This window comes from Mauremys reevesii, linkage group 7 (genome assembly GCF_016161935.1).
Source record: "Mauremys reevesii isolate NIE-2019 linkage group 7, ASM1616193v1, whole genome shotgun sequence".
In the NCBI taxonomy this organism is placed as follows: domain Eukaryota; kingdom Metazoa; phylum Chordata; order Testudines; family Geoemydidae; genus Mauremys; species Mauremys reevesii.
The window spans coordinates 66,479,478-66,496,149 of NC_052629.1; the positions used below are offsets into that span (position 1 = coordinate 66,479,478).

Sequence of the window (16,672 nt, forward strand, 5' to 3'; positions counted from 1 at the left end):
TTTGGAAAATGCTTGTTACTGATAAGCAGGTAAAGGTCAATACAGCTGAAGGTGGAAGTCCCTTTCAGCTCAGTCTGTGATATTCTTACTCACACTGAGCAGTAAGTACCTTATTGTCAAGAAGTGCCATCAATTGCGGTGATACTACTCATGGCACAAGTAAGGCCTATTCAACAGGAGCAAGGGTATCGCAATCCAGCCCCATGTAATCCAGGTAATTGAGGCACTATCCTTGGCTTTATGTCCTGTTGAAGCATCTGAAATAAGCGAGGGTGTCTTTCCATGCTGTCCCAAGGCTGGGGGTGGAGGCAGATGCTGGAATGTGGTCCCTGAGTGGCTCCCAACAGAACTCATCTGTGGCTGTTTGCAGGACTCCAAGTCCTTCCTTTTAAGATTCTGTCATTCCTGTCCATTTTTCCTTTCTCTGGATCCAGATGGGTCAGGGGGTTTATTCCTGAGTCAAGACCTTACTGCACTGTATTACGTAGAGAGCCCTCTGCCTTTGTGGGCTAGGAGCACGGGAAGATACCACGTGGCTAGCTGCCAGCCTCTCTCTGAAGGGTCATAGCTGTGGAGGCTGTGCAGGAAACCTCAGTCTATATTGCAGCCCTGGCTCACGCTCCTCTCCTCCTGCCGGTTGGTGTCTCTGTCACAGGTCTGTCTCACCTTCAGCCCACAGATGGAGGTGCTATTATTAAGAATGGCAAGAGTGATGTGGATGAAATCAGACCCCTCCCCACACACACACATGAACCTTTACTCAAAGCTCAAGCTGCGCCTTCAGGCCTCACAAAAGTTTGGTTCATTTTTCTCACCCACTTCCATTTTTGCAGCTGCCTTTCTTCTTCTGGGTTCCAGCTGGGACCAGACGTGAGAAAGTGGGTTCCCATGAGCCATTCCCGATGGGTCAAAAGCAGGAAGCAATAGTAGCATTCAGCTCCAGAAGTCCTGTCTCAGGCCACATTTGGAGCAGCATTCTGTCTTTGGGGTGCCTCTCCACACTGACCAGAACCTCCAGCCCCTTTGGCCATTTGTCCCTCCCTAATGATTAGAAGCACCTTTGCAGCTGGAAGGAAAGCACAGTGGGCCATACTCGGTGCTGATGCACACCCTGTGCAGCTCTCTGAAGTCAAAGGGTTCCCAAAGCCCGGCTGCATCACTTCTGAGCTTGGCCAAGCGTGCCTGCAGGAAGGGAAGAATGACTCACCTGGACAAGCAGTGTTTGGTGCAATAAATCTCTTCAAACTGGGAGAGGACAAAGTGCTCGCAGATGTAAAAGTGCTCTTTGCCAAGGAGAAGCACCCCTTCTGATGCCAGGTGCCCTTGCACAATCACCACGGAGTATCTAAATGTAACCTAACATGGAAGGAAGGAAGAGATGTAGCCAGAACTTGGTAATACACTTTGTCTGTATTGTATGCTGCCTATCTAGTTACCAGTCAGGTCCCCAGGCTGTAGCATCTGAGCACCTCGCAAACGTTAATCTAGCCTCACAGCATCCCTATGAGGCAGGGAAGTGTGACCCTCTGCTAAGGCAAAGAGAGTTGAAATGACTTGCCCACAGTCACCAGGGCAGGCTCCAGGCACCAGCTAAGGAAGCAGGTGCTTGGGGCGGCCAATACAAAGGGGAGGCACTCTATCCGGTATTGGGGCGGCCCGTCCAGGTCTTCAGCGAGAATTCGGCGGCAGGTCCTTCAGTCCCCCTCTTTCTCTTTGAGCTGCCGCTGAAGTGCCGCAAAGAGGAAGAGAGGGAGTGAAAGACCCGCCGCTGAACTGCTGCCGAAGAATGGAGCAGCACAATTGAGTTGCCGCCGAAGTGCAGCCGGTATTTTTTTTTTCACCACTTGGGGAGGCAGAAAACCTGGAGCCGACCCTGGCAGTCACACAGGCATATCTCATGATTCTCTGAACTACAGGAGTCAAAGCCTTAGCCACGAGGCCATCCTTCCACTATGAACCAACTCAGCATTTATACCTGGGGGGAGGAGGGGGACACACAAAGATGTGCTGGTGGAAGGCTTCAGAAAGGATAGTCTGAAGCCTGCAGTCTTCTATTTATCCACTGAACAGATATGGCACAAGCTGCATCAATGCAAGCTTCCCCAGTGTTCCTCACCCCTAACCTAGCAGATTCCTTTCTGGGAATCAGAAGGGAAACGAGTCTGCCTGGCTCACTCATTCCTTGGTCTCCCTCCTGGGACTGTCAATCAGTGGGGCAGGTAGCGCATGTTGTCATGCTGGTTTCTATGGCCTGGATACAGGGCCGGCTCAGGCTTTTTTGCTGCCCCAAGCAGTGAAGGGAAAAAAAAAAAAGCCGCGATGGGTGGCACTTCGGGGGCAGCTCAACCGCGCCACTTCATTCCTCAGCGGAAATTCGGTGGCGGGTCCTTTGGTCCAAGAAGGACTGAGGGACCCGCCGCCGAATTGCTGCCGAAGACCCGGATGTGCCGCCCCTTCCCATTGGGCCCCGCAAGCACCTGCTTTGTTCACTGTTGCCTGAAGTCAGCCCTGCTTGGATAATTGCCCATTGGGAGCTGACTTGAGACCAATTCATTTCTCTCGGGCCTCCCAACAGCAATCAGATGGTAATAAGTCATAGTCAGCACCAAGGTGCCATTTGGCCCGCCATGTGCCCAGAGGCCTGGCAGGAACACCGGACAGACAAACCAAATGAGGTTTCCAAACAGCAACCTGGTGGGAAAAGCCTCCATGTCAAATGAATTCTTGTGGAGCACCTACAGGTCAATGAGCCATGAGCAATGAGCTATGGCAAGAAAATGAGGTTCTGCATGTCCCCAGATTTGGGGCCAGCTGATTTCAATGACCCCTGCCATGAACCTGACCAAGAACCACTGATGCAAAGGGTAATTAGCCTTCTCTTTAACTAACACACAAACACACACCATTCACACAGATGGGAACTCCACACAGAAAGCCCCCAGGAAACCGCTGAGGTTATCCATCCTTTTTGTTTGTAAAAGGATCTTTATTCACATTACTCTGTAGAGAAAAACCAGACACTCCTGTTTGGATCCCCGTGAAACACATAGCTCAAAAAGCACTGCTGTGGGATTCCAGGGAGCAATGAATGACCTGGGAAAGCAGTTGATATTCCAGATATTTATCCCAATATTATCCAAGCTATATGGCCGGCTGAGCCAAGAAACCCAGGATGGAAAGCCAGGGAGCCCAGCCTCTCTTGCATCTGAGCTTCTTTGGCCTGTGTTATACAGGTTAGATTAGAGCAGTGACACTCAGACCGCAGGGCTTCAGGAGCCAAATTAGCAATCAGCATTACCCAAAAGAGCCACAGTCATGTGAATTCATTGTTTCATTTACTGTAGTGCTATAGATTCATATTTAAACAGTATGACAGGGGAAATATTTAGTTTATATTATGTGTGTGTGTATATATATCATTCTCACAGCAAGATGACTGACCAAGCATTATTATTTTATCAACTATAATTGGTTAATAACAGTAAAAGCATCCCGATTGGTTAATAATGAAATCACCCAGAGTTTTAATATCATGTGCTGCAAAGAGCCACAGGAGACACATTAAAGACCCACTTGCGACACCCGAGCCTCAGTCTGAGTATCACTGGATTAGATTATCACAGTGGTCCCTTCTGGCCTTAGGATCTATGGGAGTCCAGTCTCATCACATTTAAAATGCCTTGGTTTGAGGTCAGTTCTAGAAAGGGCAAACGTTTTGTGTTTTGTTTTGAACCAATTCACTCCGGTGCTGGAACAGTTTGTATAGTGGGAGTGCGGAGAGCCATTGAATCAAGCTGTAAACCCTGTATATGATGGAAACCACTTCAAACCAGTGGGTGCAGCAGAACCCCTAGCACCTCTAGTTCCAGCACCTATGGTCCACTCTCAATTTTACTAGAGCTGGCCCTGACCCACAACCTCACATACTCCAGAAGGCCTGTAATCCAGATCTGGATTGCAAAATTTTGCAACACAAACCCGTCCTGAATCGGAATGAGAGACGGCCAGCACAGAGTGCAATTGGATCTGAAATGGATGTAGGTGAGGGGACATGTTCAGAAACCCTCAGAACTGCTTTTGGGAGAGCTTCTGCCATTTGGGGTCCAGTGTCCCAAGATCAGGTTTTATGAGATTTTCACCTCCTTGTCCCAAATGTCATGAAACTGATTTGTAAGATTTCATCCACATGCAGAATGGGCCTGGAAATAGCACTGGTATTGGCAGGCCAATGGAATTCCCATCCTGATATGGACAAGGTACACAGATTAGGCCTGGCTTTCCTAAACCTGGATGCTCCTAGGTTTTTCCCTGCAGGGCCTCTCTGCCTCCACACCTAGTTCCCTTGGCCTCAGAGACACACATTCCTGGTACCCACCTAGCAGCATTTCAGAAGAAATAGCTCTGCATCTTTGAAGGTGCTCTGACCTAACATTAGGGTGAGTCAGTGGAAGAGCCCCGCATTCCTGTGTGGGGCCCTGCAATCTGTTACAAGACCCTTTCCATTTCTGGATTCAACACAGAACCAAATTTGTATGGGTGGGTGAAGATCCAGCAATGGAAATCCAACCTCTCCTCTCTCCACAACCACCAAAGGGAATATGAGCATCTGGGTGGGGCTCATCTTTCATTTGAATCCCTATATTCCACAGGTTTTTGTTCATTTGTTTGTTTGTTTTTAGAGGCACACCGTAGAGCTGGTGAATTCCTGTACTGAACAAGAAGCCATTTTAACATCATCTCTTTCTTCTGCGAGGCTGGGCTTCTCATCTGGATGTCTGAAGCTGGGAAGAGAGGTTCTCATGGCCACTGGGGTGAATGAGGTTAATGGTACACAGGGCTAAAGATACCTTTTTCTCAGATACGATTCAATCACAGAAGTCCTTTCCTCTGTGCTGGGCTAAGCTAAGGTTACAGCAACTTTACCTAATTACCTCCCCTTCACTCTATCCAGCACAGCCAGTATCCCAAACTCTTTCCTCCTCTGATACAGACTTCATACAACTCCCAGTCCTGAATCACTTTGCCAGGAAAACTTGTTATCAACCTACCTCTGGAGCTACTGATTCCATTATACACCCTTCGCATCTCAGGCTTTCTGTATGCTCAAGATATGAGTCTTAATTACCATTCCACAGTGATGCTGGTACAGCTATGTCCAGTGAGTAAATATGTTACTGATTTAGTTATGTTGGTAAAAAAAACCTAGAGTGGCTACAGTTATACCAGTATAAAGGTGCACTGTATCCGAATAGTTTATTCTCCCTTCTATACTGGAGTAGCTATACAGGTGTAGGTCACCTTTACACCAGTATAATTGCATCCACACTCAGGCCTGGTCTACACTAGGACTTTATGTCGAATTTAGCAGCATTAATTCGACTTAACTGTGCACCCGTCCACACCAGGAAGCTAATTAGTTCGACCTAGAGGGCTCTTTAGTTCGAATTCTGTACTCCTCCCCGACGAGGGGAGTAGCGCTAAATTCGACATGGCTATGTCGAATTAGGCTATGTGTGGACGGAAATCGACCTTAGTAGCTCCGGGAGCTATCCCACAGTGCACCACTCTGTTGATGCTCTGGACAGCAGTCTGAGCTTGGATGTTCTGACCAGCCACACAGGAAATGCCCAGGGAAAATTTGACACACTCCGGCGCCTTGTGGATGTTCTGCAGGACCGCAGGCAGGAGGACAGAGCCCCCCTGCACTGTATCTGCAACCGCCCTCCCCCGCCACAAAGTCCCAAACCCCCCTCACCCAAAGTAACAAGAAGGAGGGGCGACAGGGGCCGTGAAAACTGTCACTGCACCCCTGCAGAGTGCACAAATACAAGAAGGCTCTCATTCCCTAAATGTTGAGAAGTCCTTCCCTTCCTGGCTCACCGAAGCCCCAATCCCAGTTTCATCCCCTAACTGTCTAGTTGATTATTAAAAGTAGTTTGCTGTCAATTACTATTTCCGTCAAGTTTTTCTACAGAAGACTGTCTGTGAAGGGGGGGGGGGCAGGAAGGGGGTTGTTAATTGCATAGGACAGTCACCTTTACCAGGGTACAGACACGGGGGCAGGATCAACAGCAGGTCACACACACAGTGCAGTCAGTAGGCACCCTGGTCGGTCTGGGAGGTGTTTTCCATGTTCTGTGTGGGTGTGGGGTACGTGACTTTGTGGCATGGGAGGGCGGTTACAGAACTTATGCAGCGGTCCTTGTCCCGGACCACAGAGCCACGCAGCAGGGGAATCTGTAACTGTCCTCCCCCGCCACAAGGTCACATAGCCCCCGCATACAGAGTCCCGAAAAGGAGGGATGGCAGGCTCCGTTGAAACCACCAGTCCGGCACTGCAGACCGCTCTAGGAGCAGGAGCCTATCATTCCTCGAGTGTAGAAGTGGTGTTAACATCACTGCACACCCTACCCACCACAGTCTGTGTCCCTGTTTCAACCCTTTAATGCAAATTCATTAATAAAGAAAACGTTGTTAATTAACAATGTTCCATTAACTTTATTTTTAAACGTGTGTTGGAAGGGGGGAAAATGTGGTGAACGGGGTATGTAACCGCAGAAGAAAGTCAACAGTAACTGAAGCAGGGGCAGGTTCAGCTTCTCTGTAAAGAAACTGAACAGTCACAGGTTACCCTGCTCGCTGAGGAACCTAGCTTTCAAAGTCTCCCAGATGCACAGCGCTTCCCGCTGGGCTCTTCTAATTGCACGGCTGTCTGGCTGAGCATAATCAGCAGCCAGGCGATTTGCCTCAACCTCCCATCCCGCCATAAAGGTCTCCCCCTTGCTCTCACAGAGATTGTGGAGCACACAGCAAGCTGCAATAACAATGGGGATATTGGTTTCGCTGAGATCCGAGCGAGTCAGTAAGCTCCTCCATCTCCCCTTGAGACGTCCGAAAGCACGTTGAATGATGACAGTTACCCAAGACCACCCTCGACACATTTTCCCCCCAGCATGCATTGTGGGGAAATCCCAGAATTCAAATGGGCAGCGGGGACTGCGGGAACTGTGGGATAGCTTCCCACAGTGCACCGCTTCCAATGTCGACGCTTGCCCCGTTAGTGTGGACTCACAAAGTCGAATTAGTGTCCTTAGTGTGGACACACAAATTCGACTTTGTAAGGTCGATTCCACAAATTACAATTAAGTTAAATCGAACTAATCTGGTAGTGTAGACATACCCTCAGGGATATTCCAGAATGACCACACTGGTATAGTTAAGTGGTATAACCAGGGCCATCCCAAGCCATTTGGGTGCCCTATGCAGCCCCCCCATGGGGGGGCTGTGTGGGGCCCCAGGCCTCCACGGGGGGGGGAACTGCTCCCCCCCCCACCAGGGTCTAGACTGCACTCAAGGCCTGCGGGGCCCAGGAGGCAGGAGCTGTTGGGGGCCACTTTGGGGGGCCCCACAGGCCCAGTGTGACCCAGAGGATTAGCGGAGGGCCGGGAGCAGCCCACTCCACTTTCCTCGCCCCGGCCCTGTGTCGCTTTGGGGAGGGGACTTGGGGGTAGGTGCCCCCCACACACACACTCCCCGTGGTGCTTCGCTTCCCGCCACTGGTGAGTGAGGGGGGCAGTCCTTTCCCCAACCCCACACTCACCAGCGGCGGGAAGTGAAGCCATGTGGCTGGGAGCTGGCAGAGTAGAGCAGGATGGGGCCGAGTTGCTCCGCTTCCCACCGCTGCCGGTGAGTGTGGGGTCACTGGAGGAACAGGTAGAATGGGGGTGGGCTGAGGGTGAAGCAGGGGGAAAGACTAAGAGGCGGGGCGGAGGGAGTTGTCTAGGGCCCCACACCCTTCTAGGGACGGCCCTGCCCCTTGCAGTGGGCAGCCAGTCAAGAGACAGGGCTGGTCGCTGGAGCTGGTTCTGCCATGTATGCAGCATGCAGCTGCCTAGGGCACCATGAAATTTGGGGTAATTTGGTGCCCTAGGCAGCTGCATATTCTGTGTATGCCTAGGGATGGCCCTGGGTACAACTTTCTAGTGCAGACAAGACAGAGGAAGAGGTGGGAAGCAGCATGCTGGCGGAGCACAGGGGAGAAGCTGCAACTGGTGTTGGTCAGAGTTGTGGGGTGTGACAGGCATGGGACAGGAGGATACGCCAGCAGGGGTCATCAGCTGCAAAACTGGCCTAGGAGGATCTGAGCAACAGCGTTAAAAGGGTTGGAAGAGTGCTCCCTCAAGAGTGCTCCATCCCATGGCCTTGACATAGCCCTGTGGGCAACATGGGGTTAATAACAGAGCTCCAGGTGAGTCTAGTTACAAACTGATACAATCAGAAGTGTGTGAAGGTGGGGGGCTTGGTCTGCAGAAGATCAGCACAACAGACCTGCCCCAGTGGTTTGCGGCATAGTGGGAATGCCGCAGCTCTATGGCCTCCAAGCTATTCCCAACCTAACTATTCAGAATACCTAGTTGTGATCATGGGGGGGAAATGCACCCAATAGTAGGTCCTACTGGTGCTCATGGGGGTGGTTTGGCATGTCCTCTGGAGGGGTCCATTCAAGGTGGGGCTGGGGTGGCAGGGAATCTCTCTCATATGTAGGCTGGTGCTGTGAATAAACAGAAGCACTCTGCCTCTTGCATTGTCAATCCAATACCCGTCACCAGCGCTAAATCCACTTCATTTAAAACAACCACCGCCCTCCAGCAAAATATATTTCCATGTTGTTAAAAATAAACAAAGCCCTGGGCTGAGGTATTTCTTCCGAGTCTGAACTCGGAGCAAATTTTATTCCCGCCGAGTAACAAAGATCTGACAATGAAGAAGTGTACCCATTCCTGTACCTACAGGGCCCCAATCTAATGAGGTACCAGCCAACCTGAAATTAACATAGATTAAATAAACTTTCCCCTTTTTTCAGAACAGAATCGAGTTCACTGGTTGCTAGAATCATTAATCAATGATGCAAAGGTGACATAAAATAATTGAATAATTACCTTCTAAGGTATTGCCTAAAGCAAGGCAACTACAGATTGTCCCGCTCATTCAGACGCAGGAAAGGAATTAAAGCAGATACCATCTAGAGGGTAAAGGGTTTGCTACTTTTTTAAAAAAAATGAATCTATTTGGTAAGGAACTGCCACAGGAAATTTGGCGTTTTAATTTTTTTTCATTCCAAATTGGAAGAAAAAGCCAAAATTTTTCAATTTCCAAGGAGACAAAAGGTTTGAAAACAATTTCTTTCAATTCAATCAAAACATTTCATTTTTGACTTTTCAATTTTTTTTATAAAGAGAAGATACGTGTCAAATGAAACATTGTTTCAAAATCAAAAATCGAGACATTCCATTCTAAAAACATTGAAACAGGATGTTCTGGAAGTCTCAGAATCCTTCCTTTCAGGTTTGTTTGTTTTTCCAAAACAAAATGTCTAAATGGACACACACCCATAACAAGTATCCATTTCAATGGAACGGCAGTTTTCCAACCATCAGCTCACCCAGTTAGGAGCCTAGAGTCAGATAGGCACTCCATGTGATTTTCAATAGCTCCGGAGCAGGTTAGTCTAACTCCCATAGATTTCAATGGGATAATCTGGCCCTGTGAGCCTTTCCCCTCAGCTGCAAGTATGATGCCAAAAAAATAAACAAACAAACACAAATCACAGAACCATCAGAGCAACAAGTTCTCCACACATCCCACCTACAACCACCAGGGGGCAAAACATCTTACAGAGCAAATCCAAATCTCATCTTGTACATTTTCCAAACAGACCTCACTCACCCAGACCCAGAAAGACAGGCTTTGCATTGTGCCCAGAAGGCCAGCAAATTCAGAGGCAGGGAGGTGACTGCCAGGGTTAAGGGCCTCTCCTGCCAGCAGCTCCCTTCCCCTATATGCCAAAGAACTTCAGCTGGAGCACATCAGCTGTGGCAGCATGGCATGAGGAAAGGTGCTCTGTCAGTTAAGAAGGTCGTAGGCCATTTAAGGCCCTACTAGCTCCGGACAGTGGTATGTGGCTGTTTCAAGCACCTCGTCTGTCCACCACTAAAGGAAGTGAAATCTATTTGACCCCGTGTTTAGTACTAGGGGCACAGGTCTGAAGTTCATCTGTGTCTGAGCCATCACAAGCACTGGGGTTCAGTCAAATTAATTGCTGCCATGACTCCGGTGAAGTCAATGCAGTTACCCTGGGGAGGGATCTCACCCATGCACACAGTTCTTCCCATTCACCTTGTAACATGGGAGTCCTTGGGAAAGCCCAGGACACAAAATGTAACAGAAGTTCGGTGCTAACGGTTGCTGGGCTCCCTCCCAGCACCGCTCACACACACTAGAACAGAAACCATGGACTGAGGGGGGCATGCCGTCTGGCTTGGCTAACTTCCTAAGCACGGCTCAGTTCTGTTAGGGAAGGTGTTGTACACAGGGTGGAAAAAAAAACATGTTGCAAAACACATGTAGTTGTGCTTGTCCCACCCAATTCCAGGTCCCACTCCCATATACGGCCATAGAAACCCGAGGCCATGCACTAGCTTTGATTTCTGTGCCTGTATCCAGCCAGCTGAGCCCTTAAATTTCCCCTCCAGCCAGTTCCCTTGACTTCATGCCTCTTAGCCACTTGGTAATAACCTTGGCCACATCCCCTGGGCTAGATGTCTTGCTATCGACTCCTCCTCAGCCTTGACCACTCTTGCTATGAGTAAGACTCATGGGGCTGCTGTGCTAAGAGGCAGGGCTCTCACTTGGGATGGCTGTCCAAGATCGGGGGAGGGGGAGGAGGAGGGAGGAGCTCTGCAGAGATTCAGGGCATAGGAATGGCTCCATAAGCTGCTGCAGTGCTGGAGGGAGAGTCTACAAGGCAAAATGCCACCAGGAGCCACAAGTGGCACCATGGACCGTGTCTTGGTGCTCCTCTACGTTGTCTTAGCCCTGGCTAGCATGCTGGGCTGGTGAGAATTCCTGTCCAAGCTAGTGAACCCCTGTCCCCTGCGCTATTAGCCCAGCCACTCAGACTCCGGCTACCTGCTGTGCACCAGTGCTGGTGGGGGAAGGGTCTCCTGGCTCCCCCTCCAACCCAGTGAGACGCACAGAGGGCCAGCCGTGATTTGACAGTAGAGAAAATAAGCTCATACAACAACTTTGCCCATCTCTAGCTCCTGCTGTCTGAGGATCTCAAAGTACTCTGCACACATTGATTAATACTCAACCCTGCCCTTCCCTGTGATGTGGGTGGCCATTGGTATCCCCATTTTACAGATGAGGAAACTGAGGTAAGGGGCAAGACATGACTCTCTCCAGGCCAGGGACTGAACCTAGGTATCTTCTTTTCCAATTCCCTGCTCTGATCACTAGTCCCGCTTTCTGTCTCCAGTGTACTTCAATACTGTACGAACCCTCTACAGCTGTGTCCCTGTGCTGTGGTAGCTCATAATGGTGCCCCTGTGAAAACTGCCTTTGTCGGTACCACTTGGAACTGGCAGGTCCCTGTGACAGGGCTGGTGTAGCTAGGAACACTGGCAGCATTGAAGCATATGAAGACCAGCCCTATTTGCCCCAAGTATCAGTGCCCTCGATGACCTCACGTCAGTTCCCCTCCAGAAGGGATGCCCTGACTGACTAGCTCCTTTTCTACAACTGTGTGTCCAGTTCCCTGATTTCTGCTACCTGCTTCTATTGTTCTTGGCACCTTCAGCTCCCCCTTCAAGGAAGGGCCTGGTGCCTAATCACTGCTAGGCCGCAGGCCTCTTGGTAACCAGACACGTTACCTGCTGGCGCTTGAATTGCTTATAGTCTCAGGTAACTCGCTGGTAGCTGATGGCTTATTTCCTCCAAAACTCACAATCTCTCCACCAAAGAGAAACCACCCCCTAGATTGTCCTGGTCTGTCAGCAAAGCTGTGCTGCTGCTCCTCCTCAGTCTGGGCACACAAACAACATATTAATACCCTGGCACGAGTAGCCAAGGCTTGCCGAGAGCAGGGAAACATTCTGCAGCAGGGGGGCTCAGGCTGCAGATGTGAACCCGACACGTGTACAAGAATCAAATCTCCCCTGCTCATCTGGTGAGCCAGGGTTATTAAAGGGTTGGCCCAGGGAGAATAGGCTGGGGCGTGTTCACGTTGTGTTTCTCTTGCATCAACAAGCAATATGCACAAACAGATTTTGCACAACACTCCCTGTTGCGCACACACGTCCTTCTCTCTGAACCATTTTACAAACAGCCTCAGCATACTGTATATACACACACAACCTAACACCCCTGTCCCCAACACACAGCCTTCTCTCACAGTCTTCCTACACAGTCTCAGCATACTGTATATATACACACACAGCCTAGTACCTCCATCCCCCCCTACACACAGCCTTCCCTCACAGCCAACCTACACCCAGCCTCAGCATACTGTATATACACACAGAGCCTTCCCTCACAGCTAACCTACACCCAGCCTCAGCATACTGTATATACACACACAGCATAACACCTCCGTCTCCCACACACAGCCTTCTCTCACAGCCAACCTACACACAGCCTCAGCGTACTGTATATACACACTGCCTAATGCTCCGTCCTCCCTACACACCTTGCATAGAGATTCAGATACACAACACACACATTCCAGCACATTACACACACTTACTCCAACACATAGAAAAACCCTACACTTTGTCCCCCTCTCCACCCCTCTATAACTATAGTGCCAATTTCATCTGTTGTGAGGATGAGACTGTGATCTAACTCCTGGCCCTGGGTAATGAATGCAGCACAATTCCTTCACTGCTCCCTATTGCACTCACAGGGAGCAAGTAATTTTCTGCAACCCTCCAAAGGGTGCAGCTACTCCCTGCTTGTGGGGGGCTCTACTTGCATCAGAGGAAAAGGGAAGTGGGTGCAGCAAAAACATCCCCCATTCACCCACCTCTCCCCCTTCTCTTACTAAGGGGAAAGTGGCCACTGCATTGAGCCTGCTCTCGCCTCCTTGCATTCAGACTCAGTCTCTGCAAGCAGCTCAGAGGGGTGTGTGAGCATTCATGCAGACCTATGCCACCTCCTCCTGTGTGCATCCAAGGGGGGCAGGTGACAATGATGGCACGTAGGACATCTTATCCTTTGGCAGTGCAATATGGCTTTCAGATCAGGTCCCAGCACACAGCAAATGCCTGCCAGCCTAGGGCTAGGTGGATTTGGCATCAGCAGATTGCAGATTGTGTTACTCACCTGCAGCGAGAGCAGCTAAATGCTCTACGAGTGTAATGTCACGGACTTCAGTGATGTTACACACCAGCAGAGAATTTGCTGCTGTGTGTAAAGTGAGGCTGTGTAGTTGACGATGTTACAAAGGTTTCTCTTTGATTATGCCACAATAACAAAACCATGTAACATTATAAAATACCTTTTCAGAGCCACTGCAACCCTGCGCTGGAGCAAATCAATCTCCTAGCTGCCAAGGCATCGCAGTGACATCTCTCTGCAATACAGTAAGTAAGCCAGTTCCACTTGCATGGTTAGAGCGCAAACAGCTCATGAGGCAGCCATTTACAAGGCAGGACTGCAGCGTACTAAGTAGCACAGGACAGCTAATGTCACCCCCTGCTGCTTTTTTTAATACTCTGTCAGCTTGGCAATGCAGTGACTGCTGCTGGAGGAAAACGTCTGGCATTTCTGATGGCTTCCCATGGAGTTACATGGAGGAGAGCGAGAGCCTGAAGCCTCCAACTGAGATTAGGACAAGGCATGGAAAACATGTTTCACATTTTCATCCCCTTCCCCTTCTGCTGGGGGTGGGGAATGTTTAATTATGGCACCTCATTGTACCCGGTACCTATAGCTCAAACGGGACAGGGAGGCCAGCGCATTGGAGAGACAGAACATGACTACTGTTTGTTGGGAAAGTGCCATGAAAATCTATACAAAAACATAAAAGCTCTCTCTCTCCCTCTCTCCCAGCCAGCAAATGGAAAATCCCTTCCCACAGACAATTCTGCTGTTTTGAACATTTTTACATCCTGAATGAAGATGAAAAGTCAAATCTGATTTTTTGAAGGGGAAGTGATTTCCAGAAAATTCAGTTTCAGAAGAACCAAAATGGAAGGCTGTCATCAACTTCACTTCCCTCAGGGGGGCAGCTGGGGAGCTATAGTTTCAATTGTCTCGATGGAAAATGAGGCTTTTTCAGTAAAACTGAAATGCTCCCCCAGGGAAGTTTTGAAGGTGTGAAAAGAATGTTTTCCATCAGAAAATCATTCCAATGGCAAATTCCCAGCCAACTCTAATCTATATCCATATACAGCCTCCAAAGTGGAACATTTTGATCACAGAGAATGTAAAATCGTATTTTTCACGAGTGGCTTTCACCGTTTGATGGATGCAAGCTGCTGGGTGTCCCACACTGAAGGGCCAAACACCAGGAGAAGACCCACTAGAAAGCAGCATGTATAGGGCATAGCTACTAAATGTGTACAGTCTCTCGGAACTCCCTGGAAAATGGCTAATCCCGATCTCTTTCCAACAACAAGAACTAGTCCTTCTCTTAGGGTTTGACAATGGCTATCGTGGGAATCATATGATGGGGAGAAGTGAGGGTCTCTGATTGCGGAGGGGGGTAGGTTGGGGCTACTGGGAGGAGCCAATTCTGCCTCATCTGCCCCTTCTCGGGACTCCTCATGTCTAGTGTATGGGCCACACTGCTGGGTCCTGCCCTCTCCCCAGTCCTAGGAGGCATAATGGGGAAGGGCAGCATGGTGAGATTGGGATCCAGGAGGCACCAGCACTGATGTGGCCAGATGAGGGACACAGGCAGGGAGGGGGCAGGGAGGCTGTGTGTGAGCTCAGAGGGTAGGAGTCTGCTCCAGCATGCCTGGGGGAGGAAGAAGGGCAGGGGAGGGCTGGCTGAGGGCATTAAAGGCATCTCCTCTTGGAGCAGCAGAGAAGAGAAGTGACAGGATTTGACCATCATTTCAAACAGCAGTTCTGGAAGCAATGAAGTGTTCCCTGTACAGAACCGGCATGTCCCAGGGCAGCCGGGGAGCGTGTCAAGTGCAGGACACTGCACTGGGGACTAGGAAAGGTTTCTGGCAGTGAGGAATCAGGGGAGGAATCTTAAAGACCTTGAATGTAGCATGTCAGGAGCAAATGCTGACTTCTCCTATCTCTCAGCTGCTGGACAGTGTCTAGTAAATTGTGGGCACTCCCAGGAATACAAATAAAAGAACAACAATGGTGCTATTATAGACTGTTCCCAAGTCCCCTAACACCCACTGTCCATGTCCAGCTCCACCACAAAGTGCCTCCTGCCCCCCAAAGATCTTCCCGGTTTGTCAGGCGGTACCTTTTCACTCTCAGCAAATTCCTGCAGGATAATTTGTCTTTCCACACACAGTTCCAAGAAGTCTTCTGAGTGGAAACTTTCATGTAGGGCAGGGAAGAATGTCAGCTGGTTACAATCCATTCGCATCTCATCCATCTCCCTTTCTGCTCCATTTAGCATCGGCTCTTCTACATCAATATAAAGGAGATCGCAGTTTTAGTGGCAGCCGGATGCCACGAACAGCAACATTAGACTTTCACCCAATCTGTTCTGCCTAGGGAAATGGCATTATTTATTTGCCAACCCCACCCCCTCCAATGGTTAAACTAGGCAAGAGAGAAGTGAAATCTGTTAATTGCTAGGGAAGGACTAACTAGAAAGTGACCCCAACATTCAACCATAACTCAAAACTGAGCTCCAATAATAGTTGAAGATTGGAAAATACTGAACAAACATGTTTATTTCCATGTTCGTACTAGCTCTGGCTGATACCAGAAGTACTTAAATAAAATCAAAAAAGAGGCTGCTCAGATGAAACTAGGAAGAAATGGTAATTGTAATATCCTGGGGACACTCATGGAGCCCAGTGCATGCTGCAACAGAATGTTGGGAGTTCAGGTACTGCTGTGTAGTCACTCATGCAGTGCAGACATGATCTGTGTGTATATTATATCCCTTTCCCTTACCCTTCATCTGCCTTCTCTATTTAGATTGTAAGCTCCTCAGAGTAGTGGCTATTTAGTACTCTGTACAGTACCTAGCACAAAGGGGCCCTGTTCTCAGTTGGTACCTATATGCCCTACCATAATAACAGTTTTACCAACCTACACTAACGGTTTGTCCCAGTGCAGCGACACAGGAAGCTGAACTCCACAGTGTTGGCTGAAATGTATCAAACCAAAAGTTTTTACACCCAAAAATGGACTTTCTTCCTAAAATAAAATTTTCGGTGACTTTTTCATACTATTTCATTTTTCGCAATTTTTTTTATCCAAACGTCTTCTGTACTGACTGAAAAAACAAGGCTTGGGGAAAGAAAAATTTGGGAAAAATGTCGACAGTTTAGAAACAAATGAAAAAATGGCTCCATTTTGAACCCAGGGAAACAGAAACAACTTTCAGAGTAGCAGTCGTGTTAGTCTGTATCCACAAAAAGAACAGGAGTACTTGTGGCACCTTAGAGACTAACACATTTATTTGAGCATAAGCTTTCGTGGGCTACAGCCCACTTAAATTTGTTAGTCTCTAGGGTGCTCAAGTACTCCTGTTCTTTTTGCAGAAACAACTTTGAAATTATATAAAAAAAAGGGGGGGGGGATTTTTAGCCCCATTTTTTCTCCAGCTCTTTGAAAGTCACAATCTCTTATCATTCTCTGAGCCAATTAGTGCCCTGTTAATTGCTTTTCAAATGATGTCTTAAAG

The 16,672-nt window shown here is 49.0% G+C and overlaps 1 protein-coding gene and 1 long non-coding RNA gene across 10 annotated transcripts in view; one reads left to right on the forward strand and one right to left on the reverse strand.

Moving 5' to 3' along the window:
* The window catches only part of WDFY4 (WDFY family member 4), a 251,942-nt gene that overhangs the window by 80,585 nt on the left and 154,685 nt on the right, over nt 1-16,672 (reverse strand). For all 9 annotated transcript variants that reach the window (XR_005601150.1, XM_039546658.1, XM_039546659.1 and 6 more), the window contains 2 exons: nt 15,272-15,438; nt 1,208-1,356 (listed from right to left, as the gene is read on the reverse strand). Coding sequence is in view for 8 of the 9 variants with exons in the window: in XM_039546658.1 (XP_039402592.1) it covers nt 1,208-1,356; nt 15,272-15,438 (316 nt within the window). In the remaining variant the exon portion in view is untranslated. The remainder of the gene's footprint in view (nt 1-1,207; nt 1,357-15,271; nt 15,439-16,672) is intronic.
* LOC120409144 lies at nt 4,685-14,926 on the forward strand. The gene is made up of 3 exons (XR_005601155.1): nt 4,685-4,820; nt 13,345-13,421; nt 13,891-14,926. It is a non-coding gene; the product is annotated as an uncharacterized LOC120409144 (long non-coding RNA).